Source organism: Cervus elaphus, chromosome 23, assembly GCF_910594005.1.
Source record: "Cervus elaphus chromosome 23, mCerEla1.1, whole genome shotgun sequence".
NCBI classification, from domain to species: Eukaryota; Metazoa; Chordata; class Mammalia; order Artiodactyla; family Cervidae; genus Cervus; species Cervus elaphus.
The window spans coordinates 64,107,827-64,134,406 of NC_057837.1; the positions used below are offsets into that span (position 1 = coordinate 64,107,827).

A 26,580-nucleotide genomic window follows, 5' to 3' on the forward strand; every position below is an offset into this window, starting at 1 on the left:
ATAGTCCCTGACCAGCCACACCCTCTGTGGGGTGTGCCAGGCACTCCAGGTGTTCCAGCACGCTGCTCCCACCACCGCATGTGCCCACCCCCGCTTTCGGAGCTGCTCTGCACTCCTCCTGGGTGAGAGAGGTACCTCCTCTTCCACACTGCCACAGCCCCTGTGCCTTTTCATGCTAGCCCAGAGCAGGTGCAAGGAAGTGTCTGGGATGGTGATGCTGGGCCGTGTTTCTACAGATTACACCTACTTCTACAAGGGCCGGGACTACTGGAAGTTTGACAACCAGAAGCTGAGCGTGGAACCAGGCTACCCGCGCAACATCCTGCGGGACTGGATGGGCTGCAACCAGAAGGAGGCAGAGCGGCGCAAGGAGCGGAGGCTGCCCCAGGACGACGTGGACATCATGGTGACCATCAATGACGTGCCAGGCTCTGTCAACGCGGTGGCCGTGGTTATTCCCTGCATCCTGTCCCTCTGCATCCTGGTGCTGGTCTACACCATCTTCCAGTTCAAGAACAAGGCGGGCCCTCAGCCTGTCACCTACTATAAGCGGCCGGTCCAGGAGTGGGTATGAGCAGCCCAGAGCCCTCTTTGTCCACTCAGTCTGGCCGGCCAGGCCCTTCCTCACCAGGGTCTGAGGGGCAGCTCTGGCCACTGCCCACCGGGGCCAGCAGAGCCCTAGGCCAGGGGTCACGTAGCTGAAGTGGTGGTGCATTGGCCTGGGCTGAGCATGGAGCAGGGAGTGATGGCGGCTGTGCCCCAGGGTGGGTGCCTGGTGCCCAGCTGCCAGCCTTCTGTCCTGGGTAACCGCTCCCTACTCCAGGGAACAGGCCAGGCCCCGTCAGGAGGCAGGGCCCATGCCAGGAGGAGGCCCTGAGGTCACTGCGCCCCGTGGTGTCCATGAGGCACCACGGCGCCATACCTGGCCGGACCCAGCACCTTCTGTGGGAAGCCAGCACAGCTCTCGGCCCCATCTGGGAGATGCCACCAGTCCTGGTCCCCCTTTGCCAACACCTGCTGGTCAGATGTCCCCCCACCCCACTCCCACTGTCCTCCATGGCTACAGGACCCCTGCCGCCGACACAGTGGGCAACAAGCCTGGGTTTCCCCTGCTGGCCACAGCAGATCCCTCAGGAAACCTGCTCCACAAGTCAGGGTCTCCTCGGAGACCCAGAATTTAGGGTCACATGCTGCAGGCAGGGCTGTGGCCCAGCTAGGTCTGACAAGGACCCAGCTGTCACGTCGTGAATATTTTAATGTCCTGTCACTATTGTTTAAAGTCCCATTTTGCAAAGGCTGCTTGAGGCTTTAGGTGAATTAGCGGTGACTGTCTTGGCGAGGCCAGCCCTCCCCCCAGCGATAAGGACCAAGGTGCTGTTAAGGCCACTCCAGTGCCCCGACACCCCAGGAGCCGGGCCCTGCTAATGAGGCTACCGGGTGGGAGCAGGAGCTGACCCCTCTCTGGAGGCTGATCTAAGTTTGAAGCTGTCCTCTACTCTCCCGTCTCTCTCACCATCCCCCAAGTCCCTGCCCTGCTCCTGCCCTGCTCCAGCCTGTTGCCTGTGACCTGAGAGCTCAGCCTGATTGGTTAGGTGAGACAGAAACGACTCCAGGCCAACACTCTCATGACCCTGGGGGAAGGGGCCCAGGGCAGTCTTCTGAAATGCTCAGAGCCCGCACCCCTAGGTACCCTGAGACCAACTCAATTTCTCAGCCCAGAAGCAGTGTTTATACCATTAGCTTGGCCCCTGCTAACCCAGCTCTCTGGGCCCACCACCCTGCACTGCTCTTTGGAAAAGGGCACCCATAACTGCTAACAGCCCCAAGCCTAGGGGCCTGCCCTTCACTGTCTCTGGCAGGAATTCCTAGGGCTCGGCTTGCCTCACACCAATCCAGGAAGAGGCAGACCTGCTTGTCGCTAAGGAGCCAGAGGCAGGACCAATGGGCTCAATGATGTCCATGGGCTCTCTGCCAAATCCAAGAGGAGATATCAGTCTTTGGGGGTGCTGGCAGGGCCTCTGAGCCTGCACGGGCCTTGCCCCCCACCCTGTGGCCTCTGAGCTTTGGGTCTGCTTAACCTGTAGCAGACAGGGCCTCTGGGAGCCATCTTGAGCAAAATCTCTCTTGTCCCAGAGACACCTATATGGGTCCACTGTGTTCCGTCATCATCCTTCTGGTTTTTTTTTCTTCTCATTTTGGTCAAGGGCGGGCTCCCTGGGGTGGGTGGGGAACAACTGCGGAGATATTAGTGATTCATAGGTTTGTACAGTGTTTTATACTTTGCAAAGCACTTTATTAGCTCACCCCTGTCCACTCACATGTAATTCATGTAGTCCTTGGGAGGCCAAGGATAACTCTCACTGTGCCCTCAAACACAGCACAGAGAGGCTGTTACTTGCCCAGGCCATTCAGTGGGCTTGCTGGGCACTGGGTCCCCACCTGTGGACCCCTCCAGGGTCCAAGATGAGATCTGAAGTGTCTCTTTTATCCGTCTTTCCTCGGCCTCCCTCTCCCCTTCCCTGGTCCCTCTCCACTCCTCAGGTTGGTGCTCTCACTTCGCGAAAGCTCTAGGCCCCCCAGGCTCCCCACTGGCTCCTGGTACTACTGAGGTCAGCTGAAAAAGAGCAGGAGATGGAGGCAGGCAGCCCAGGCTGCAGATGTGAGGGACGCAGGGCCAGGCCCAGAGAAGGCTCAGCCTGGAGGCTTCCAGTCATGGATTCTCCTGCCTTTGGGTCATCTGTTTGTCCATCATCCCAGGACAGGGCAGACAGACAGAGGGGCAAAGCACTGGGGACCCCAGAGCCCAGCTTCCCCTCAGTCTGGGGAACATCACAGCATTTCAGTGTCAGTCACATTTTAAACTGATCAGCCTTTGTATAATGTTTTTTAAATCATTTCTAAATAAAACAAAAATACAGAGTGTGTCATTTCCCTGGACTGTCGGAACAGGGATCAGGTTCTGAGTGGCCTAAAGAAGCTTCTGGGAGACAGGATGCTTTGGGGTGTCTGGGAGCTGCCCCACACATCTCATCTGCCAGCCCCCAAAATCAGATGCCCTCTCTCTCCAAAAGGGTGGCCCTGGAGGCCCTCTGTGACTGGAGTTCCAGTGATACAACCGGATAATGCCAGGGTGGACACCCAGGATGGCGCCTCTCCCAGAAGAGGTATGGATGGGCAGGTTCACTGCAGCAAGGTCTTTTCTGAAGTCAAGACACAAGGTGCTATGACCAAGACAAAAGCAAGAGCCTAGTTCTTGGTGACAGGGAAAACTGAGGTGAGGTGAGGTCAGTAGCCTTGGGGTCTTCTTACCAAGAGTCCTGACCTGGTTCTGGAAGCCAGTGACGGGAAGCCTGCCCCAGGACCCAGACGGCCGGAGAAACTGTGGGGTGGGCAAGAACACGAAGGTCTGAGCGAGTCTGGGTGCAGGCTATGAAGCGAACAGATCCAGGGTAGCGGGAAGGGCCGGAGGAAAGACGGCGCCCTGAGGCCAGGCTGCGGAGGCTTCCTTCCAGTCCCCCTCGGGCTCCCCGACTCTCCGCGCACCTCCAGGGTGGGCGAAGGTGGGGAAAGACAAGGGCCCGACCAGGAGAAGCGGGCCGGATGACAGGAGGCGGCGGGTGCTAACTGCGGAGGGCAGCCAGTCAGTACCAGGAGGTGCAGGCGATGAGGAAGCGCACGTCGTCCAGCGGCCCCCAGGGACTGGGCTCTGGCCGGGGCTGAGCAGGGCCCTCCGGCGCCGCAGGCTGGGGTTGGGGCTGCGGCTGGGGCTGAGGCTGGGGCTGCGGCGGCTCCGCGGCGCCCTGGCCACCGCTCAGCTGAGCGCCCATGTTCTGCAGGAGGAGAGGCCCATCAGGTGCGGGCCGGCCACACACCAATCCTGCCCCGCCCCACCCCGCTGGGGCCCGCCCCTCACCTCGCACCGCGGGTTCCGAACCTCAGGTCGGAACGGTCCCAGCGCGGGTCTCCGCTGCCCGCTCGCCCGCACAGCGGCGTCTGAAGGCACCGGCGTCCTGACGTCACGGCGCACGAACCACGCCCCCTGAGCGCCTCGGAAGGTTTCAGGACGCAGGGGCGGGGCCTAACGTACCCGACCCCACCCACCAGCAACCGGCCAAACCTGCACCCGAGTCCCGGAGCCCCGCCCCGCGAGCCACTCGGAGACGATGGAATCCGCCCCCAACTACCCACGCCTCTCCAAGGCTGGCTCCACACGCACCCAAGGCCCTAAGGCAAAGGGCGGGAGATGAGTCTGAGACTCTCCAGGGCACCTAGCAGCCAGGCCAACAACCTCCATCCACCACTGCGGGTCAAAGAGGACAAGGCTGCCCTGTGGCCAGGTGACCCAAAGCCCTTCATGATCCTCACACTGGCGTAGGGGAGAGCTGAAACAGACTCATTCTTTGAAGCCAAAAGGATGAGGCTGAAGTTGTGTGGAAAATGGGAGTATAGTGGAGGGTTTCCTTCTCTTGTCCTGGGATGAAGCTGCCCATCTAATGAAGGGGGGCAAGGCTGTAAAACTATGGGATGTGTGCATACTACTCCACCTTCCCCCTGGAACAATGATGAGGGGGCTGAGTGCAGGCTGAAATCCCCAAATAACACATTCAGAATGGCCAGAGGAAGCTGCCCTTTTAATGGGGTGGCACAGACAACAGAGCTCTCAGCCAGAAGCCACAGGACCTGCCAGCCAGCATGATGTGGCAGATTTTTGCAGTAACTATAGATTCAGGAGATGGGCACAGATGAAGAAAGGCTGGGCATACAGCCACGAGTCCAGGTGAGTTCTCTGCCACCACCCTGCCAGCATTCAGGACAGACTGGGTGGAACACTGAGAGGGAGCCAAAGTCCAAGCCAGGACCAGTATGGAAGGTGACTCAGGTGAGGCTGGAGAGAGAGGAAGGAGTGTTGTCAGTAGGTGCTTCACAGAGCACAGCTCACCCTCCATGCTCAAGGTGCTTGCCTCCACCCTCACCCCAGGACCTCTGTTCCAGCTCTGCCCTGAAGAGCCCCTTCCAGATTCCACTGCTCCCAGGAGTAACAATCCAGTCCAGAACTCTCAATGCTTAAAAAGGAAAAGTAACTCCTCCACTCAAGGGGGTGAACTCAAAATAACTTATTCAAATGGCTGATCATAATCAGAGCATCACAGGTCAAATCCAACAGACTAAATTAGACAAGGGGGGGTGCTCAGAGAGGGAAAAGAGACACGACTAGGTCACAAATCCTCTAGTGGCAGGACTGAGGCCAGAACATTCTTCCTGGAGGTGATAATCATTTGCAAGATTGTGAAAGTGAAAATACATCTTTTTTTGGCTGTACCTCACAGCTTACAGGATCTTGCTTCCCTGACCAGGGCCTGAACCCAGGCCTTCAGCAGTGAAAGCAGTGAGTCCTAATTACTGGGCTTTCAGGGAACTGCCTGAAGTACACATTTCTAATCCCTTATCTGACACCGTCCTTGTAAGTTCTCATGGGCACCTCAAACTCAACAGGTTCAAAGCCAAAGGAGTCTAATGAGTTTTGTCACTTCTTTATCAATACCCATTTTTAAAAAATACAATGCTGACGAGTGCCACTGCCTGTAGGCAGTTCTGCCTGGCAGTTTCTGAAGTTTTTCCATTAAATACAACATTGCTGTAGTTTTTTTTAGTTAGGTAACAATTATCAGGTTAAAGCTGAAACTCCAAAACTTTGGCCACCTGATGCGAAGAGCTGACTCACTGGAAAAGACCCTGATGCTGGGAAAGATTGAAGGCAGGAGAAGGGGACGACAGAGGATGAGATGGTTGGATGACATCACCGACTCAATGGACATGAGTTTCAGCAAGCTCCAGGAGTTGGTGATGGACAGGGAAGCCTGGCATGTCACAGTCCATGGAGAGTCGGACACGACTGAGCGACTGAACTGACCTGACCTGAATTATTAGGTTATAGAAATTTCTTTCTGTTCTCAGTTGCTAAGAAGTTTCTGTTTTATTCTTTAATTAAATGGTTAATTGTGGAAGTACTGTTTTCTTTATGAGGGTCAATGTTCCAAAAGGGAAGGGAGGGTATATTTTATTCATCACATCATTATTGTCTGATACATAGTAGGTATTAAAAAATAAAAGTTGAAAAATAAAAAATAAAAGTTGTTAAATGACAAAACCACTGGTACCATTTTCCTGTTCAGAACTTTTCAACTGCTCTCCAGTGCTGAGAGCAGTTTGTCAGTGTGGTCTCCAAACTGCCCTCATCAGAATCACCCAGCAAAGATTACTGAAATAACTACACGTGGCTGGGTCCTACGCCAAACTGAGAGAATCAGGATTTGAAGGATGATGTCAAGAATCTACATTAATAAGCATCCCCAACACAGAACAGAGGTCAAAACACCTACTATAGTCAAAACTTCTGGACATGGGCATTCAGAGTCCTCAACCCTGGGGATAAAACCTTTCCCCTTCACACCCTCCACACTTCCCCACCCTATCTCTGCGTATTCAATTACCTACTCATTCCCTGAAGCCCAGGTTGATTGATTTGTCTTTCCTAAAACCTTCCTGGACTCCAGTTAAGTGTCTCATGGGAGCCTCCAAAGCCACAAAAGGCGCCTTTTATTTCTTCTTTGATGGAAGCTAAGTTGTATGTGGCCATTAAGTCTTCTCTCCCCAGCTACACACTGAGTCCCTCTCAGAGGCAGGATGTAGCACTAAGTTGCCTGACTATCCCACATGGAGCCTTGTTCATAGGGTTCCATGAACATCAGGTGACTGAATGAATGAAGGTGGGAAATGAAGGGAAATTTAGGCAGACACTAAGGAGGGTGTCTGCTACTAGGCCCTTACTCTACTTTCTACCCTCATAAAGACTCCTGTGCCAGCTAGGTATGGCATGCCTTGAGAAGGATCCTCAATGGGGGAGGGGGTACTAAACATCCAGCACCTGATGCTCTTCCAAAGGAGGAGATTCTAGAGCCTAACACTCTAAAATCTCCAGAGTTAGGGCTCAAGAACCCACTTTTGATTTAAACCCACCGAAGTACAGATGACGGTGATTCTGATGCACTCGCCACATCCACCCCCAAGTCCCTTAGGAACCAAAGTAGCCTTCCCTTCTTCCCTCAATAAAAAGATCTTTCCTGTCTCAGGCTACTGGCTGGGTACACCAACACACAGGCAGATTAAAAACTTAAAAGAAGGTGGTCAGTGATAAAGCAAGACAGCCTAAAGAAGGGATACATTGAGTCAATGTCCTCAAAGATGGGGATGGGCAGATACTCAGGCAATGCTTGTGGCCTGTACCCTGTGGCTAGTCAGCACTGTGTGGATGTAGCCTCACAGAGGAGAGCCTACTGGTATGAACAGTGTGGCTCCCACTATAGCCGGCATCTCCCTCCCCTCCCCTCAACAGAAGAAAGGCCCAGATACCTGTCAATGAGGGAATCCCGCATGCTGGTAGCAATGGTGCTAGGCTGGGCTTCGTTCAGCTTGAAGACACTCTCCACGACTGACAGCTCTGTGCTGGTTGTGTCCAGGCCACAGAAGGCACACCAGTCATTCACCACCATCCCAGCAGCGATGACCTCGCTGCCTCGGTTCACAGTGCCCGCCTGCCAAAGGATGGCTCAGTGTGGATCATGGCACCAACAGCCCAAGTCATGAGGACTCTCCCCAATCCCTGGTCTCTGACCCACAGCCTCAACCCCAAACTGCGACAAGTAATAAATTCCTAAATACTGGGCAAAGGGATCTACTCCAGCAGAAAACAGAGGTCAGAGAACATGACTGCTTACCACAAGGGGGACCTGAAGGAGAGAAGACAGCTCATCCTGGTCTTCAATTGAAGTCTTGGGATGTACCAGCCCTCCCTGGTTGCTGAAGACACAGTAGCTTCCTACCAGCACCTGGTCAGCCACTGTCTGTCTGAAGACTTCTACCTTTAGCACATCAGCCAGGATTTCTTCTGTTTCCTGTTAGCCAAACGTACTGTGCTCAGCACCCAGAACAAGCAGATCAAAGCACCCAGGGCCTCCACACCCAGACCCACCCAGGGCGTGACTCCCCAAGCTCATTCCTCTGCTATGCAGCTGCATATGGAAGCCTCACCCAAATAAAGGAGGGAATACAGCTTGCAGCAGAGTCAAGGCCAGCTACAAAGCCATGCATGCCCTGAAGAGCCAGAGGCTGGTCTCCACATCACCTTCTTTCCCTCTAACCCACAGGCAAGAGTTCAACTGTCAATCTTCTCTCCAGCCCTGGCTGCAAGGCTGAATGAGTCAATCTCCCTGATTAATACAGGGAGGATTAATACACTCCCTAGCTTCTTTTCCCTAGCTGGTCACATCACGAAAGGCCTCTATTCACTCTTCCAACCAGTGCTTGAACTGCAGGAGTCCAGGTATAAAGAGAAACCACAAGAGATACCCCAAATTCCTGCCTGATAGGCAAGAACAGTGGCTAGCCACTGACTAGGCTAATATCCTGTGACTCTTGGGCTAAACTGGGCTGCCTCACCCTGTCCAGGTCTGGGTGGACTAAGGCCACGTAGTCGTTGCAGGTGGTGACATTGCCCAGGGCTGAGAGCCGTTCCTCCACCCGCCGGATCTGCACGCTGTCTGGGAGGCAGTTGCGAATGTGCTGTAGCTCCTGGTCAGTGGTGTTGTTGGGCACCAGGAGACCATGCCTGTTCCCTGGAGAGACCCAAATTAGGGCAGGTTGTGTAAGGATGAACTGTTAATTCACAAGACACCTGCTGAGCGCTGGGGCCTGAAGATACAACCCAGTCCAGGTAGCTTCCCCAGGAAAGCTTTAGAATCCAGACCCCAGTCCTTCAAACCACTGAGCCACACAGCCCCCAGGGAACCAGGAGTCCCACTGGGCAGGCCAGAGATGGCCTAGGAGTCTGTCCCAAACATCCTGTCCAATTCGCCATCATCTACCAGGGATGACCAGGACCAAAAGGAAGGGCTCTTGGGCATTAATTGTATATTTCGCTACTTAAAAACTGAGGTAACACTTCATATGTACCAGACAGCTAAATTCTTAAAAAGAACATCAACACCAAGGGTTGGCAAAGATATATGGAGCAACCAATAGGAGTGTAAATTGGGCAACAACTTCAGATACTTATGTGACATCATCTATTACATTGGATACCCAGCCATTCCTCTCCCAGATATTATATATCCAACAGAAATACATACATTTGTTCACTAAGAAACATAGCAGCACTACTCATAATAGATCAAACTGAAAACTACCCCAAATACCCACTATCAACAGAATGAATGAATACATTGTGGTACATTTACACAAAACTGAGTACACAGCAACATGAATGAACTATAATTATATTGTGACAACAATGACTAAACCTCTGCCTACCTCTGCAAAAACACAACTACAAACTTCTGAACTATGAGTTTCTCCCATCCTTAAAAAAAAAAAACAAAAACCCAATGGTCAGGCTAAATTCTCTCTTATTACATAAGAACTAGCTTCAAGTCCAAAGATCACCAAGTCCAGAGATAAGAGTGTTCTACCTGAACAAGAAACACTCAAGAGTCCAAGATCATCAAGCTTACAATAAAAAATAAAGGAAAAACTCCAATTTGAGCAGAACTACAAATAAGGGGTGGCAGTAAAGGAAAATGGAGCCAGTTCAAAGGACACACCAATGGCCAGAGTCAACAGTGCTGATGGATATAGGGGTACCTGCTAAATAGAACTTAAGCTTTAAAAAGCTAACTGCACAGGATGCCCCAGAATCTTAGCTTGTCATTTTTTAGAGGTAGAAATGGACCCTCAGAAAGAGGAAGCAATCTACCAGAGTCAGTGGCCAGGGAGGGAGAGATGACAAACCAATCTTCCCTCACACTAGGTGTGGAACCAGGTGAGTCACCTGGGTTCTTTGATTTTTCAGCTTCCTCATCAATCAAATTAGGCCAGTAATTCCTACCTGCCAGGGTCTTCAGTGAAGGACTGAAACAAGTGTAAAAGTGAAAGCCCTTAACGTTTTGATTACAATGATCCAGAAACCTTTGCCAGAGGTTGTCCCTGATCTGTTGACACTTAAACCGGGTCCGGCACAGAACTGAGAGATTCTGTAGTCGCTGGAGATGATGGATGAAAGCCTAGAAATCCCTGGGTCCTCCGGGTCCCTTCTAGGGGTAAGATTAAAGGCGCTGGGGGGTTCCACTCCCTCCCTCGGTGACTTTCAGCTGGCTTACCCACACACATGCGCCCGATGATGCGGCAGCCGGCGATGGACGCGTGCACTACGGGGATGGTACCAGCAAGCTCGCCCTCGAACACACTGTGGGGACACGGACTCAATGATTATGGGGCTGAGGGGCCCGAACCCTCCTTACTCTGCCGGAGCCCGACTCCAGCGACCTCTACCCGCCACCCACCCAAGCACTGCCCGCGGGCCCGGGGCTTCCACGGTACCTGTAGAAGTTCTCCGACCCTCCGATGGCCACCAGGCAGTAGGAGTTGGTAAGTTTGGCAAAGCAGCCGATCTCGCAGTTGTTCTCGAACGACGCACGGACCGCCATGAGGCCTAGGGTTTGTGGGACTGGAGTTCAGGGCCTGTGGATCCTCTCCCGGGACCGGGAGCCTCAGCCTCGACGCCGGGCCCGGGTCACCGTCCCCCGGCCTCCGCGCGTCAGCCCCACTGCAACCCCGCCCCTCAGCCCTCAGCCCTCAGGTCCCGCCCACCGCGCGCATCCAGACTCTCTGGTCCCGAATCCTCCGGCCCCGACCCCTCACGACTCAGGACGCCCCGAGCTGACCCTTCCGGTGTCCAGCCACAACCGCTCACCAGGTAAACGCAACCTCCACACGCGGCAACAGCCCTCCTCTGCGCTCGGTAGGTTTCCGTTTCCGCCTCTACCCTAGGGGATTTCCGATAGAGCGCGGCGCACGCCTCCACGCATGCGGCCACTCTAGCTCCCAGCCCCTGAGTGGACTCTATGGTTGCAAGTGATCCGGCCAGACCCCCTCCTGGCCCCGCCTCCAGCAAGCTTCTCATTCATTCTTTTATTCATTCATTCAATCGGGAGCTTTATAGGAGGAGCAACTGACAGAGACCTGTGCTGATTGGATGTGAGGTATCAGAATGGAGGAGCCAGGATGTCTCGCAAAAGATGGGTTGATGCTGGAGATACATTTATTGAAGTTAAGCCTGGGAGGAAGAGAAGGTGTAGGGGAGGTGAGGGACAGAGTAAGGTACGGGACAGATTTCCAGGCCCAGGGGAGACTGAAGGGCTGAGATGTGGGGCCGAAGCCTGGGGTGGATGAGGTCATTCATGGAGAAGGTGTCCATTAGGGAGGAGTGAGAAGTGACAGAGGCTGGAGGAGGAGGCACAGCCAGAGAAGTAAAGGAAATCATCGTACTGAAGAAGGTATTGGAGAGAGGATGGTGGATGAAGCAGAGTGTCAGGGGGCGGGGAAGGGGGGGCGTCCAGAGTGGGCAAGGGTCTGGGGGCTGATGGCTTCCACTTGTGCCCTTTGCATAGGCTTGATCACACTCAGCAGGGCAATTTCTGCCCCCGTCCCACCCCACCCACAAATGGTGGCAGTCAAGAGACATGCTTTCGTGGACAGATGAACTTGGCCCACACTTTGAACAAAAGCCCAGGGTCTCTCAGGATGTCACTCTCAGTAAGAGCAGAGGGAAGCTTGGAGCCCCTTTCCTACCCGGCCCCCTGCCACCCCCACCCTCCTACAGCCATCCACTTTCCTCCAGGGAAAGGCCCGAATGGTGCCCTTCCCTTGTCCTCACCTGCATAGACGTAACTCAGCCTTCTCAGGATACACCAGGCAGCCACTAAATCCAAGCTTGTCTACTTTTATTGATTTGTATCACAAATACACTCCCAAGCAGGCCGCAACTCAGGAGAGGGACCCACATCTGACAGCGTATACTTCTGGTGACACTAAGCAAGATGATTGTGTGTGTGTGTGTTAGAATCTGAGCATCTGTATCCTCTCCATCCTCCTCGGTTCATCTCAGACCCACTCCCTCAGTCCTCTCCCTGGTCTCTCTTCACCTGGTTCCCTCTCCCAGGAATTCCTCTAAATCTCACCTCCACCTATCCAAGTCCTTCCCACCTGTCAAGGTTTGGCTCAAAGGTTGCCTCCTCTAAGAAACTTTTCTCAGCACTCCATCATCAACACCACTCTCTGGCCTTCATTCTCTACCACCTTCTGTCACTGGTTAGCCTTTCATTAGAAACACCAATGATTTTTGCACTGAATCCTTATTTTCCAGGGACTGGGAGCCCTGTTGTGTGTCCAGCACAGGACTGGATACACAGCTTTAGGTACAAAAAGTTACTGGATGGTACATGCATGTCCATGAGTGTGTATGTGTGTGTGTGTGGTTATGTGCACATTTATAGTCTGTGGATCCTGAGGGGTCTACAGTGTGCACCGAATGTGTACTGGATTCATTTAGCCAAGTGACATTCATTGAGCACCTACAGCTAGAATCCTGAGTGTTGTGGTTTATCACATGGACCGTGTCTGTGGGTATGAACCCTGTCAGTGTGTAGTGTACATTGTGCAGGTATTTGGGGCACCTCTGTGATATATGGATTTTGCGTGTATGAGGACATGGGAACTATTGATATTGTGTGTCCCATCTGTGCAAAAACAAAATCGTAAGAAATAAAGATTTGAGCCCCTGTCAGTTATTTGGACCTGATTCCAAGAAAGTCATCAAACTCGCTAGATCTCAGCTTCCATATTTATATTATAGGGAAGATGATACCTATGGTCCTAGAATTGTATACCTACCAGAATCTGTCTTGTAGGATATTGTGAGTGAGGATGAATGATGAGAAGTAACCAGTACGGAGGGCCCAGCACAGTGACAAGTGGCAGGTGCCCGGTAACTGTAAATTTCATTTTCCCGTGTGTGTGCATGTGCATATATGAACAAGAATCCCAAGCCCAGGGAATGTCTAACCTGGGCTTCTAGATCCCTCTCCCCATATAGTTCCTACCTGAGCTTCCCCCTCCCAGAGTCTGGGACCTGAACAAATCTGGTCACAGTAGGTGGAAGACAGAGATGTCCCTTTCTGGGAGCATGACTAGGTCTCAAAGCGGCTTCGGAGCAACTTGAACTTGGACTTGTTGTACTTAGTGATGAGGTCCAGTTTGCTATGACCCAGGGTCCGCCGTTTCTCATCCTCAGATAGGCCATTGCTGTTGCCATTGCGATGGCCACCCGCAGGGCCCCCAGAGAGGCCAGGCTCGGGTCCCTGCCTGGTGCCCTGCAACTGATGATACTTGGTGATGAGGTCCAGCTGGCTGTGGCCCAGCGTCCGCCGCTTCTCCTCCCCCAAGTCCACTCCAGCCTTTTGAGCAGGGCTCGGCCTAGGGAGTTCACTGGGCCCAGGCCCCTCACCCCGGAATGGACCAAACTTTGTGATGAGGTCCAGCTGGCTGTGGCCCAGGGTCTGCCGTCGTTCATCTGGACCCTGCTTGCCAGCGCTGGCTGGGGAGTTGGCTTCAGGGGGCACTCTGGAGCCCCCAGCCTGCGGGGACTGCACCAGGAGGTCCAGTTGGCCATGGCTGTGGTTTGCAGACAGCCTCTTGTCCTCTGGGGTCCAATTGCCAACCTTGGGTGAGCCTGACTCAGGGGGTCCCCTGGCAGCCTGGGCCTGGGACAGGAAATCCAGTTGGTTATATCTCTGATTTGGGGCCAACCTCCTGTCCTCTGGGGCCTGATCACCAGGCCAAAGAGAGCCTGAGTTGCGGCCCACCCCCAAATCAGGGCCTCCTGCTTCTCGTGCTCTGGGGAAGGGACCAAGGAGATCCAGCTGGCCATGGCTCTGACTCAGAGACGCCTTGTTCTCCTCCAGTGTCTCCAGGGCTGTGCTGGGTACCCAGCGGCCTCGTGAGGGGCTAGGCTCCTGGCTTCCTGGGACCCCGTTCTCTGGGAACCGGGGCAGAGCTGAGACACTCCAGGGAAAGGGGAGGAGAGGGCGAGAGCAAGCAAGCAGAGGTGAACCCCCTGCCAGGGTCACGGGGCTGGTGCTATTGTGGTTGAGGGCAGGGGAAGACTGGCACCAGGGGGATGCCCCCAGCTTGCTCAGGTTGGCCCTGTAGGGCCCTAGCAGTGGGCCATGGTTAGGGTCTGACAGCTGGCGTTGCAGGGAGGGCTGGCCATCAGCCTCACAGCGGGTAGGGCCGGGGGATGAGGACCCCACACCCATGTCAGTGCGGTTACCACCTCCTGGTAGAGCAAGGTATGAGTGGCCTATGCGAGGTGAGCGTTTGATGCTGCTGAGGCTGGTGCTGGAGGGTGATGAGGATGTGGTGCTGGGGACTCCTGGCCCAAAAGCCAAGGCCACTGGGGGAGGGCACGGTGCCCTGGGGGATGGGGGATCTTCACCTCCACAGAATCCCTCCACCGGCCGGGACTCAGCATAAAGACAGCGAAACTCCCGGTCAAAGTCTTCCACAATGCGGCCCCTCAGCTGCAGCACCATGCTCGTATGGGCCTGGCTGCAAAGCCAGGTGAAGCTGGGGGCAGAGAGTTAGGGTCAGGAGGCAAAGTGAAGGCCCTTGGGACCAGGCAGGAGTCACAACCAGGGGAGGGAGATAAAACCACTACCACCACGACCACCGCGAGGGCCCAGGTGAGGGGCAGAGCTCTGACTCCAGAGTCTGTGCTGCTTGGTTTAGTGGACTTGGACACACAGTTTCCCATTGTGGCCTCAACTTCCCCATCTGTAAAATGGACCGAGGGCTAGGTTCCCTGAAGTCCCTCCAGTTCCAAGGTGCAAGGGTTATTGGTTGACCAGAAAGTTCATTCAGGTTTTTCCATAGACTGGTATGGGAAAGCCTGAATGAACTTTTTGGCCAACACCAATATTTTCTAGGCTTCCCTGGTGGCTCAGCAGTAAAGAATCCGCTTGCCAAGACAGGAGACACGGGTTCAATCCCTGGGTCAGGAAGATTCCCCTGGAGAAGGAAATGGCAACCCACTCCAGTATTCTTGCCTGGAGAAGCCTGTGGACAGAGCAGCCTGGCGGGCTATAGTCCATGGGGTCGCAAAGAGTCGGACACAAGTTGGCAACTAAACAATAACAACAATATTTTCTGTGCCAGGGCATTAAAGTAATCCTACCACAGGGGGAGTGTCTCCAGGGCCCAGCCTGGGGCTCTCTTGCTCCCCACACTGGTCCCTGGGCCCTGCACCATGCCTGACATTAGGCGGCTGCTCAGTCCATATTGGAAAGGATGAATGAAGGAAGGGCAATTCAAAGCTGCCAGCTCCTAGGTAGCCTCACCAGCCCATGGCCCAGCCCCAGGTGCACCACCCCCCATCCCACTCACTCACCTGTAGCTGCCTGCTACCACCTGCTCACAGTCGATGATGACGAACTTCTCCAGGGCCTGCCCCGTGAAGCGGCGGCCTGCCTTGCTGCAATATGTGTCCCCACACGTGCTCCGTACACGCATGTTCTGAGCCAAGGAGGGAAGGGGGTTGGGGGTGACCTTGAGAGATCGGGGCTCAAGCCATGTCTAAATCCCATGGAGTCTCCGACCAGAAAGAGCTAAGAGAACCCAGCCCCCCTCCCATTGACTCCCAGTGCTCATGGACCACCCCACCCCATGCCCCGGCTCCTGCCCCATCCCTCGCTGACCAGCAGGTGCCCTCCGTTGAGGTCCATCTTGTAGCACATCTCCAGGAAGTGCCTCAGGTGCTCCTGAGCCAGGAGCAGGTAGACAGGGACACCACGCCGGCCCGAGGCCTCCATGAGGTCACACAGAAGCTCCATGTCGGTGAATATGTCCATCACGATAGCCACCACCTGGGGAGGGAGGGGGAGCTCAGCCCTGCCAAGGGGCAGGGGCTAGATCCCAGGAAACAGGCACTGAACTGAAAGGCAGGAGACCAGAGCCCACGAGACCATCTGAACTGGGAGCTTTTAGTGGAACTTTTAGCCCCGGCCTGGGGCTTCTTGACTTAGAAAGAGGGAGGTTTCACTGTCCTGAAGCCCAGAAGGCTGTTTGAAGGGTTTGTGGGTTTTTTTTTTTTAATTGATTTATTGGATGTTTGAAAGTTTTTGTGTGCATTTTTCTAAGGACAGTTTATCTGTTGTCAGAATCTCAAAGAGGTCCATGGATCAACTGTACCAGTCTACTCTACACAGGTGAGGACTGATGCCCAGAGAGGGAAAGAGTCAGAAGCAGAACCCAGACCCCAGTTCCCAGGCCAGCCCCTCATACTACCGCCCCCCCCCCACTAGCTCCAGCTGTCACTCTGTGACTCTGAGGCTCCCTTGTCATGGCTCAGAGCTGCAGGCAATGACTGGGGTCTTCGGTGCCCTTTGCCAGACCCATCTGTTCCTCTGTGAAGCTGCAGAGGTTGCTGTGACCTTTTCCACCCACACCAACTGGGACCAAGTTTTCTGCTCACTGTCCGCTGTGAGAACCTCCCCTCCCAGTCCTCCAGGTTGAGAGGCAGCAGGTGCAGAGCAGAGCACTCCAGTTCTGGAGCCAAACAGAACTGGGTTCAAACCTGCAGTCTGCTACTTCCTAGTGACACAGCCTTGAGCGAGTTCCTTCACCTCTGGGTGCCTCGACTTCCTCATCTGTTAAATGGAGATAATGATAGCTACCTCTCTGAGTTGTGGAGAATCAAACGTGGAAAGCCTCAACACACAACCAAAGCTCAATAAATGATCCTTTCCTGCTGCTTCCTTAACAAACAAGGACCTTGGGCCATGGGGATAGGAAGCACTTTGTAAGGTCACCAAGAGTCAGTGACAGCCCAGAGTGGAAGCCTGGCTCCTGGCCCAGAGGCAGAGGGTCTAGATGTGAGGAACCAAAGCACTGAGGGCTGCCCTGGTCCATGGCACAGGTCTGGCCAGGAATGGTGATGGGGGCTGGCGGGGGAGGACAAGCAAGAAAGATCAAAGGGGCAGAAGTGATGACAGCAGCCTCTCACTAATAACCCCACTCCAGCTACCAATCAGGCCCTGCCCTCCCCTGCCTGGGGTGTAGGGAGACTTGCCAGGGAGGCTCTGGAGGTCCCGGTAGGTCCCAGCATGCTGGCTCCTAACATTTGCAGTGGGTTCCCTACAGGCTGCTCCCCTAGCCAGGGCATCGGGGCTAACCTGCCTCCAGCCCTGCCTGGGGTCATCTGATTCATCCCCCTGCCTCCTGAGTCAGTGGTCTGGGCTCCAGGAGTGAGGCTGTGCTAGTCTAGCTACAGTCTTCCCAGCACTAGCACCCCTACCTGCCCTCCCCCATCTCCCTTTCTCTTGAGCCCCTGCTCCCCATCCCTGAGCCCAGCAGCCTCCCCTCCTCCGTCCTTTGGGTGCAGAGCTAAAAGCCCAGACCTCAGGACCAAGTAGAGGCCCGGGCTCCAGTGCCCCTTCCCCTGATTCAGGCCAGCGGGACACAGTACACAAGGGGCGAGGCGTGGTCGGGGCCATACATCAGGGCTGTGCCTGGGTCTCGGGGGCCTGAGTCCAGACGTCTTTCCTCTCCCTGAGCCCTGGCTCCATTTCACCAACGGACTGGACCTCCCTGAATGAGCCCCATCCCCTTCCTGGCCTGAGTTTCCTCCTCTGTAAGTCAAGGGGGTGGCTCAGATGCTCACCGAGGTTGGGGCTCTTTGTCTTGGGATCATAGATCTTTCTGAGAATCTGATGGAAGCCATGGACCCTCTCCCCCAAAAGAGAGAGGATTCCTCTCTGCAATGAGCACTCCTTTGCACCTGTTTTCAGGGTGTTTGTGGTGTCTCTGAGGCCCATCCCTGTTCTAAGCTTATCCATAATGTCCCTGAATGCCAAGGGATTGTGCTATGCTGTGCTTAGTCGCTCAGCTGTGTCTGACTCTTTGCAACCCCGTGGACTGTACCCCATGAGGCTCCTCTGTCCATGGGATTTCTCAGGCAAGAATATTGGAGTGGGTTGCCTTTCCCTCCTCCAGGGGATCTTCCCAACCCAGGGATCGAACCCAGGTCTCCCGCATTGCAGGCAGATTCTTTACCATCTAAGCCACCAGGGAAGCCCGCCAAGGGATTACCAAAGTAAATAAAACCTCTAGGACCTTGTGACTTGATAGGGGACAGAGGTTCTTGTCCCAATGCTGCCCCCAAGCTGCTGGGTGGCCTTGCGCACTGGTCCCTTTGCCTCCCTGGGCCTCAGTTTCCACATCTGTGAAATGGGTGTCTGAAGAGATGGGGCCCTTACCGTGCGGGCCTGGCTGAAGAGGAAACGCAGAAGGTCCTTGATGCTCTTGGCTTTGTCCCGCTGGAAGTGGACCACAGCCTGCGTGGGGCTGAAGCCCGTGGCATGTGGCACCTCAGGCCAACCCAGGTCCAGGTCCGGAGGGTCTATGTCGGAGGCCAGGGGGAAGTAAGTGCCCGAGGTGACTTCAGAGTGCAGGCTGAGGCGGTCAGGCCCCAAGGCCTCGGGTCCCTGGGCCTCGCCGAGCTCCGGGCCCCCATGTGTGTGGCTGGTCATGTAGTCCATGTCCAGGGCACTCAGGAAGGGCAGCTCCCGCTCCTCGGAGATGACTCGCAGGTAGGCATCCTCGCCCCGCTCCAGGAGGGCGTCGGCCGCCAGCCGGGCCGCCTCGCTGTGCTGCAGTACCAGCGGGGAGCTCTGCCGCCACCAGGGTCGCTTCAGCTCGTCCACCCGGCTCCTCAGGGGCCCCGCCATGCCCTGGGCCCCCAGGCCCCGGGCCTCCGAACACGCCTGCCCACCGGCTCCTCTCACCCTCCAGCGGGCTCCATGGCCTGCACCCTGGGCTGGCCACGGCAGGAAGAAAATCCCAGCGGGCCTGCCTGCCGCCCCGCCTGCTCTGTGTGCAGGGCCCCGGGCCTGCTGTCACCCTTTGTCAGAGCCACGCTCCACCCCTTTGCCCCTGGCCTCAGGAACCTGTCGGGTCAGCCTCACCTGTCTCCCTGCTGTTGGGACTCGCCCGCCTAGGGAAAGGCAGGCCCTCAGCACACTCTCCTTCCCCACCCCACTCAGCCCCACCCCAGCATCACCTGCTCCTTCCCCACCAGGCTCCAACAGCTTCCTCCAAACCCTGATCTTCCAGAGTCCCGGTGAAAAATGCTGTCCCACTCCGGAAAAATTCTGTTCAGATGGCTGTTTCCAACAAGCTCAACTCCGGGAAAGTTCTTGACCCAGTAGGGCCAGACCCTAACTCTAACGCGAACCCTCCTCAGGGGCTGGATATTAAATGATTATGGGCTTCTCCTGTGGCTCAGTGAATGAGAATCTGCCTGCCCATGCAGGGGACATGGGTTCAATCCCTGGTCCAGAAGATTCCACGTGCCACGGAGCAACTAAGCCCATGAGCCATTAACTACTGAGCCTGTGCTCTAGAGCCCACAAGCAGTAACTACCGAGCCTGTGGGTTGCACCTACTGAAGCCCGTGCGCTTAGAGCCATTGCTCCACAGCAGGAGCACAATGAGAAGCCGGAGCACCGCAGTTAGAGTAGCCCCCGCTCGCCTCAACTAGAGAAAGCTCATGCTAAGCAACGAAGACCCAGCACAGCCAAAAATAAATAAAATTTAAAAATTTTTAATAGTTATGAGAAAGTCGTTTGAGAGGATCAGGGCACACGTTGCATGGTTCAGAGGCAAACAGTTCTGGAGGCAAGTTTCTGTTTTCTGCCACCATCAAGGGCCGAAGTCCCAGAGCCCTCAGGAGCAGGGTGAGAGGCCTTGTGCTGGAGAAAAGTAGTCAGCAGATGGCAGCTCACTGGGGAGGCAGGCCGGGCGGGAGTGGTCGCAGTGGTCACAGTGCCAGCCCGAGGCACCACCTTTCTGCGAGGGACAAGGTCCAATGAGGATGGCCAGGACAGCAGGAGACCTCAGGTCATGTCTCATGACCCTGTTTAGTGCTGGCTGCACTTGCTTCAACTGGTCTGAGGTCATGCCCAGACCAGACACAGGTTCCTCTGTGTCCACAGGGCACAGGTTTGATCCCTGGTTGCAGAACTAAGATCCTGCGTGCCATGCTGTGCGGCCAAAAAAATTAAAGGCGGCCCTTCCCTGGAGGTGGGGAGGCTGAGTGAGGGGTGGGGGTGAGTAAGCAGAGCCAGACCGTGGGAGGGTAATAAGCTGTGGGGGTAGCCAGGGTGGCGGGGCCTTCATTAGGGCCTTATCTCCAGATCTGTTGAGCGGGGAGCAGGGGCCTTATCTGGGTCAGAGAAGCACCATTGGGAGGGGAGCAGGCATATTTCAGTGTTGTTGAGTTTCTGTGGTTTATCCCTCGGTATGTATATATCTACCTGATGACACATATTTTGGGCTCTTTTTAAAAATTACTTTTAATTAACATAAAGTTTAGCATCTTAAAGGTTTTTTTTTTTTAATTTACATTTTAAAATATATTTGACTGCACCAGGGTCTTAGTTGTGGCACATGGGATCTAGTTCCCTGACCAGGGATGAAACCCAGGGCCTCTGCATTGGGAGCCAGAGTCTTAGCCACTGAATTCCCAGAGAAGTCCTTCATCTTAACTGTTTTTAAGTATGTAGTTCAGTGGTTCACTCACACTGGTATGTAGCTATCACCACCATCCATCGCCAGAACTTTTTCCATCTTCCACAACTTAAACTCTGTCTCTATAAGAGTCTTAGTACCTTCCTCTCTCTCTTCCAGCCCCTGATAGTCATCACTCTACTTTCTTTTTTTCTCATTTTTAATTTTTTTGTCTGCACCAGGTCTTAGTTGTGGCATGTGGGATCTAGTTCCCTGACCAGGGATCGAACTCAGGCCCCGTGTATTGGGAAGGCAGCATCTTAGCCACTGGACAGGCAGGGACGTTCCCCACCACTCTACTTTCTAACTCTATGAATTTGACTACTCTAGGTATCTCATGTAAGTGGAATCATACAGTCTTTCTCTTTTTATGACTGGCGTATTTCACCTAGCATAATATCCTCAAGGTTCACTGATGTTCGACCATGTGTGACAGAATTCCTTCTGTTTTAAGGTTGAATAATATTCCATTGTGTGTACATACCACATTGTTTATCCATTCACCCACTGATAGACACTTGAATTGTTTTCGCCTTTTGGCTACTGTGAATAATGCTGCTTGAACACGGGTGTAAAAATTTGGCTCTGTATTTTTTTTATATTTCCCTCCATGCCCACGTTTGTATTAGATTCCATTTCTGTAAGTAAAAAAAACACTGAATATTGGCAATTTCACATTTCACATGGCTCAACATATACAGAAATGCCTCAGAGATATTTTGAGTTCGGACCATTTATTACAGACCACTATAATAAAGCAAATATCTCAATAAAGTGAATCACACACATTTTTTGGCTTTCCAGTGCATACAGAAGTTATGTTTACACTACATTGTAGTCCATTGTGTGCAATAATGGCATTATGTCTAAAAAAATACATATCTTAATTTTAAAATACTTTATTGCTGGGACTTCCCTGGGTGTCCAGTGGTTAAGACTCAGGGCTCCCACTACAGGCGGTGAAGTTTCGATCCCTGGTTGGGGAACTAAGATCCCACTTGCTGCAGGACACAGACAAAAAGAAAGTTTAAAAATATACTTTATTGCTAAAAAATGCTAACCATCATCCGAGAACTCAGGGTTGCTACAAAGATTCAGTTGGTAAAAAAAATGCAAAATTTGCAAAGCACAATAAAGCGAAGTGCAATAAAATGAGGTGTGCGGGTACACTGTGCCTATGCACAACTGTACCTGTGCATGTACACATATTACATGCTATCTCTCTGCAATGTTTGTGTGTCTGCTTGGCCGCCTTAGCTGCACATCAGTGTGTTTACCTACATGCGCATCTGTGTGTGTTCTCGTGTGTGTGGGTGGGCGCATATCTGGGTGTATGAGTGCCTGGCATCAGGGGTGGTCTTTGACGCTAACATTAGACCATGGGCCTAAGTGTCTGCACAAGGAAACTCAGCTGAGAGGGGCCAGGATAGGGAGACTGAGTTGAAAAGTGCTCCAAGGGATCCCTGATACCCTGATAATATTGGATTGGCCAAAATGTTCATTTGGATTTTTCCATTACATCTTATGGAAAACCCCTAACGAACTTATTGGCCAAGCCAATAAAAGCATGTAAATCAAACCAGATTCCCCAGGGCTGCAGCACCACTCACCCGCTCGATGGACTGAGTGGGTAAAGGGCAGTGGGAGGGTAGACAGGTAGATCCTAGCCTTGGGGCTGAGCCTAGGGGTGGGGACCCAGGGTGATGAGAGCCATGTGGATAGCTAAGCCCAGACCTGGCCGCAGTGTGTCGGGAACAGGCTCCTTAATAACCATTATTAACAGGAAGAAAAAGACCTTCCTGTCCAGGAGGTGTGTCAGGCGCCTGCCCGGCATCATTCTACCACCCTGGGGGCTATTTAGCCTTGTCTGTTCTCTCTTACAAGCCGAGCGGCGCCCGGGCAGGTGAATGTCCTGTCTGGGTGGTGGGAGCAGATTCTGGACTGCAGCCCTTCAGTTGCAAACGGCTCTGATGCCAACATGGCCACACGCCTCTACTGGGGCACCACTGGGTCAGAGAAGACAGGATTCCTGGAAGGAGCAGCCAGGGCTGGGAGGGGAGCCAGAGTATGCCCAAATCTCTTTTTAATTAATTAATTAATTTGGCTGTGTTGGGTCTTAGTTGCATCATGTGGACTCTTGCAGCACGCAGGCCTCTCTGGTTGCAGCGCACAGAGTCTCTAGTTGAGGTGCGTGGACTCACTAGTTGCAGGGCAAGGGCTTAGTTGCTCTGTGGCATTTGAGATCTTAGTTTCCCCACCTGGGATCAAACCCATGTCCCCTATATATATATATATATATTTTTTTTTTTTTTCCCCCATGTTCCCTATATTGGAAGGCAGATTCTTTACTACTGGACCACCAGGGAAGTCCCCCAGATCTCTTGACTCAAGGCAAAGCTAAGAGCTAGACACAGGGACAAGTTGTGAGGATTCCCAGAGACTGGCTCATGCTGGCAATTAGAGGATGAGAAAGATTTCAAGATGTGTGGAGTGGTGGGCTGGGCGTGCCAGGCTGGAGGACCAGAGGAGCAGGGACAGACTTGTTGAAGGAACTGGGTGCAGTGGAGGGGGGGTTGGTGGCAGAGTGGCCCAAAGCACCAGAGTCCCAGCAACAAGCCAGATTTTGTGGTTTAGCTGCTCTAGAGCACCACGCAGGTCTCCGGAGGCCACACTGCCTCTGGCACTTAATGGGTGAGCTGAGCACTGAGTCTTGGTCTGTAGGATGGGGCCAACACCGTCTCCTTCACCAGGTTGTCGAGAGAAATAAGTGGCCTCCCTGTGTCAGGGGCCTGACTGGGAGAGGATGAGGAGCTCAGGACATGCTGGTTTAGAGTCTTTGCAACCATGAACGGATAGGGGCTCAGGGAAGGCCTGACAACAAACGAAGCAACATCAGAGGAGCTCCTCCTGGTGAGTCTCTGGGCCCCTCCAGACCAAAGGCCAGTCCTGAAGTTGAACGTGACCCTGGGCCGTGTCAGTGGAGTGTGGTTCTGAGATTTGGCCTCTTATCCCAGCTCACGGGAGGCAAGGTCCTCTCTCCAATTCTGCATATGTGGATGCGTACCAGGCAAGCGCCATCACAAGGAATAAGGATTCTGGCATTCTGTTTTGGAAAGGTGGTTGTGTCTGAGTCTAGACTGTGGATGCTGTGATGATGGGGGTCTCAGCCTTTCCCCCACATCCTTCCCCTCCATCCCCTCTACCCATCTGTCCACGTATCCCATCCCACCTGTCCCCATTCACGTTTCCTTCAGGAAATGTTTCCCACTCCCCTCTCCTGGAGGCAAAGTGTGAGAGGGCCACTCCTGAATCCTCACCAGCTCCACCCTCCACAGAGAAGGGGAATGATTTGTCCATTTTGTGGCTGAGGGAAGGAGCTGGGCTCAGATATTTCTGGGTTTCTCTGTCTCTCTCTCTCAGTTCTGCAAAAGTAGCCTATTCTCCACTGATCTACGTGGTAAAATTCCAGAGGAGGTTCTGTCCCCACAAGGGAGAGAGGTCCACTCTCTTCGGGCGGGGGGTGTGCATGTTTAGTTTTGGGAAGATGTTAGAAAGTCCATTTGGCCAGACAGCAAAAGCTATACTCTCCAATCAGCTTTATCAGAAGTACTGGTAGGGGTCTCCCTGGTGGCTCAGTGGTAAAGAATACACCTGCCAATGCAGGAGACGTAGATTTGATCCCTGATCCAGGAAGATCCCACATGTCACAGAGGAAATAAGCCCATGTGCTACAACTCTTGAGCCTCTGCTCTGGAGCCCGTGGTCTGCAACAAGAGAAGCCACCACAATGAGAAGCCCACACACCTCAACGAAGAGTAGCCCCCACTCGCTGCAACTAGAGAAAAGCCTGTGCAGCAATGAAGACCCAGCACAGCCAAAAATAAATAAATATAAAAAAAGAAATACTGGTAAAGACACCATTTTGTCTTTGAATGAAAGACAAATCATTCCCCTTCTCTGCGGAGGGTAGAGCCAGTGAGGATTCAGCAGTGGTCTTCTCACACTTCGCCTCCAGGAGAGGGAAGTGGGAATTCTCTCCCCTAAAGGAAACATGAATGAGGATAGGTGAGATGGAATAGGTGGACAGATGATAGAGGGGGTGGAGGGAAGGACGTGGGGGAAAGACTGAGACCCCATCATCACAACATCCACAGTCTAGACCCAGACACAACCAACTTTCCTAAACAGAATGCCTCCGAATAAGAGACACCTCCACCTCTTATTTCTCAAAAAAGAAATAGTTTATTGATCTCTTAAGCCCTCAACTGTTTTTTTTTTTTTTGGCCGAACCCCACATCTTATGGGATCTTAGTTCTTAGATCAGAGATTGAAAGCAGAGAGTCCTAACCACTGGACGGCCAGGGATTCCCTGCCACCTTGCCCCAACATTATTGGTCCAGCCACCTCTCCCTCCCCAGCCCAGCCCATCCCCTCCCTCAACCTCTGCTCGTCTGGCCTACCCAACATGTATTTAATGCCTACTTTAGGCCAGCACTGTGGTCCCAAAGATGAGTAAGGCATGGTCTGTGCCCTGAAGGAACTCAGTTTGGCGAGGAAGGCAGACTCATAAGTAATTATAAGCCACGGAGTAAGCCAAGGTATGAACCCATTGCTTGGGGTTTATAGCTCATGAACCACTCTGGAAACTCAGACGAACCATGTCCTATCCTCCACCCCCAATTAAGAGTATAGCCCTGTGGCTTGCTCTTTCTCAGATGGTGACTATGAAGTGAAGGAGCTGTTTCTGGCTGCAGGGCGAGAGAAAAAGAGGGAAGAAGCAAGCCCACACAGGTCAGGGGTTCTGGTTCCTGACTGTGAAAGCTTGAGCGAGCCTCTCCAGGCCCCGGCCTCCCATCTATAGAGCAAGAGGGGGCTGAGCTGGAGGTCTCCAAGCCCCTTCTAGTGCTCACATTGTGTTCTATCACTTTTTGACATTACAGGTCAGCACTTGAAGATTCTCTTCCTGGAAATTCCCCAGCCAGGATCTCTTTTTTCCCCTCAATAGAGGTACAGAGGCCCTTGACCTGGGCAGGATCTGGGCTTGGGCTCAGCAGCGTGGCTCAAGCGAAGTCCCTTGGAAGCCACAGAAAACTTGTGAGGGGTGGTTAACACCCAGGCGGGGTGAGGGAGTAGATCATGGCTAGGGCTCATGTCACACACTAACAAGGTAATGCTCAAAATCCTTCAAACGAGGCTTCAATAGTACATGAACTGAGAACTTCCAGATGTACCAGTTGGATTTAGAAGAGGCAGAGGAATCAGAGATCAAATTGTCAATATCCATTGGATCATAGAAAAAGCCAGAGGATTAAAAAAATATCTACATCTACTTCTGCTTCATTGACTACTCTAAAACCTTTGACTGTGTGGATCACAACTGTGGAAAATTCTTAAAGAGATGGGAATACCAGACCACCTTACCTGCCTCCTGAGAAACCTGTATTCAGGAGAAGCAGAAACGGTTAGAACCAGACATGGAACCAGTGACTGGTTCAAAATTGGGAAAGGAGTATGTCAAGGCTGTATATTGTCACCCTGCTTATGTAACTTCTATGCAGAGTACAGCATGCGAAATGCCGGGCTGGATGGCTCACAAGCGGGAATCAAGACTGCCTGAAGAAACATCAACAGCCTCAGATATGTAGATGATACCACTCAAATGGCAGAAAGTAAAGAGGAACTAGAGCCTCTTGGTGAGGGTAAAAGAGAACAGCGAAAAAGCTAGCTTAAATCTCAACATTCAAAAAACGAAGATCATGGCATCCAGTCCCATCACTTCATGGCAAATAGATGGGGAAAAAGTGGAAACAGAGACAGATTTTATTTCCTTGGGCTCCAAAATCACTGTGGATGGGGACTGCAGCCATGAAATTAAAAGTGGGCAAGGCACGATGGGACGCAGTGGGAGAAGACTGAAGCAGGCAGAACCAGAGCAGCGAGCAGAGGGCTGCTCCCAAGGGAAGAGCTCAAACACTTTGGGACTGTCACGTTCTCAGCCCACAGGCCTGCCAGCTCCCTTCCCTTCCCCACCCCCTCCCCAAGGGCTGATCAACTCTGCGCTCCCTG

General features: G+C 53.3%; 4 protein-coding genes across 5 annotated transcripts in view; 1 reads left to right on the forward strand and 3 right to left on the reverse strand.

Annotated features, from left to right (window-relative positions):
- MMP24 (matrix metallopeptidase 24) overlaps window positions 1–2,922 on the forward strand; it is a 53,169-nt gene extending 50,247 nt beyond the window's left edge. Inside the window, exon 9 of the mRNA XM_043883720.1 lies at window positions 237–2,922. Coding sequence (XP_043739655.1) covers window positions 237–574 — 338 coding nt within the window. The 3' untranslated portion in view covers window positions 575–2,922. The remainder of the gene's footprint in view (window positions 1–236) is intronic.
- On the reverse strand, window positions 2,868–4,463 carry MMP24OS (MMP24 opposite strand). Its single transcript, XM_043883723.1, has 2 exons — window positions 3,914–4,463; window positions 2,868–3,830 (listed from the first exon to the last, which is right to left on the reverse strand). Exon 2 carries the CDS (start codon window positions 3,825–3,827, stop codon window positions 3,642–3,644), a length of 186 nt encoding a protein of 61 aa, XP_043739658.1. The 5' UTR covers window positions 3,828–3,830; window positions 3,914–4,463; the 3' UTR covers window positions 2,868–3,641.
- Window positions 4,464–4,612: 149 nt separating this feature from the next.
- Window positions 4,613–10,961, reverse strand: EIF6 (eukaryotic translation initiation factor 6). Of its 2 annotated transcripts, none has more exons than XM_043883721.1 (7): window positions 10,805–10,961; window positions 10,432–10,543; window positions 10,212–10,297; window positions 8,497–8,672; window positions 7,776–7,952; window positions 7,411–7,592; window positions 4,613–4,885 (listed from the first exon to the last, which is right to left on the reverse strand). In XM_043883721.1, exons 2-7 carry the CDS (start codon window positions 10,536–10,538, stop codon window positions 4,876–4,878), a joined length of 738 nt encoding a protein of 245 aa, XP_043739656.1. In that variant the 5' UTR covers window positions 10,539–10,543; window positions 10,805–10,961; the 3' UTR covers window positions 4,613–4,875. The 2 variants fall into 2 exon arrangements, with proteins under 2 accessions (XP_043739656.1, XP_043739657.1); XM_043883722.1 differs by having other exon boundaries at window positions 10,776–10,879.
- Window positions 10,962–11,817: 856 nt separating this feature from the next.
- FAM83C (family with sequence similarity 83 member C) lies at window positions 11,818–18,868 on the reverse strand. The gene is made up of 4 exons (XM_043885040.1): window positions 18,204–18,868; window positions 15,645–15,812; window positions 15,338–15,462; window positions 11,818–14,517 (listed from the first exon to the last, which is right to left on the reverse strand). The coding sequence occupies exons 1-4, from the start codon at window positions 18,672–18,674 to the stop codon at window positions 13,080–13,082; spliced, it is 2,202 nt and encodes a 733-aa protein (XP_043740975.1). The 5' UTR covers window positions 18,675–18,868; the 3' UTR covers window positions 11,818–13,079.
- Window positions 18,869–26,580: the final 7,712 nt, after the last annotated feature.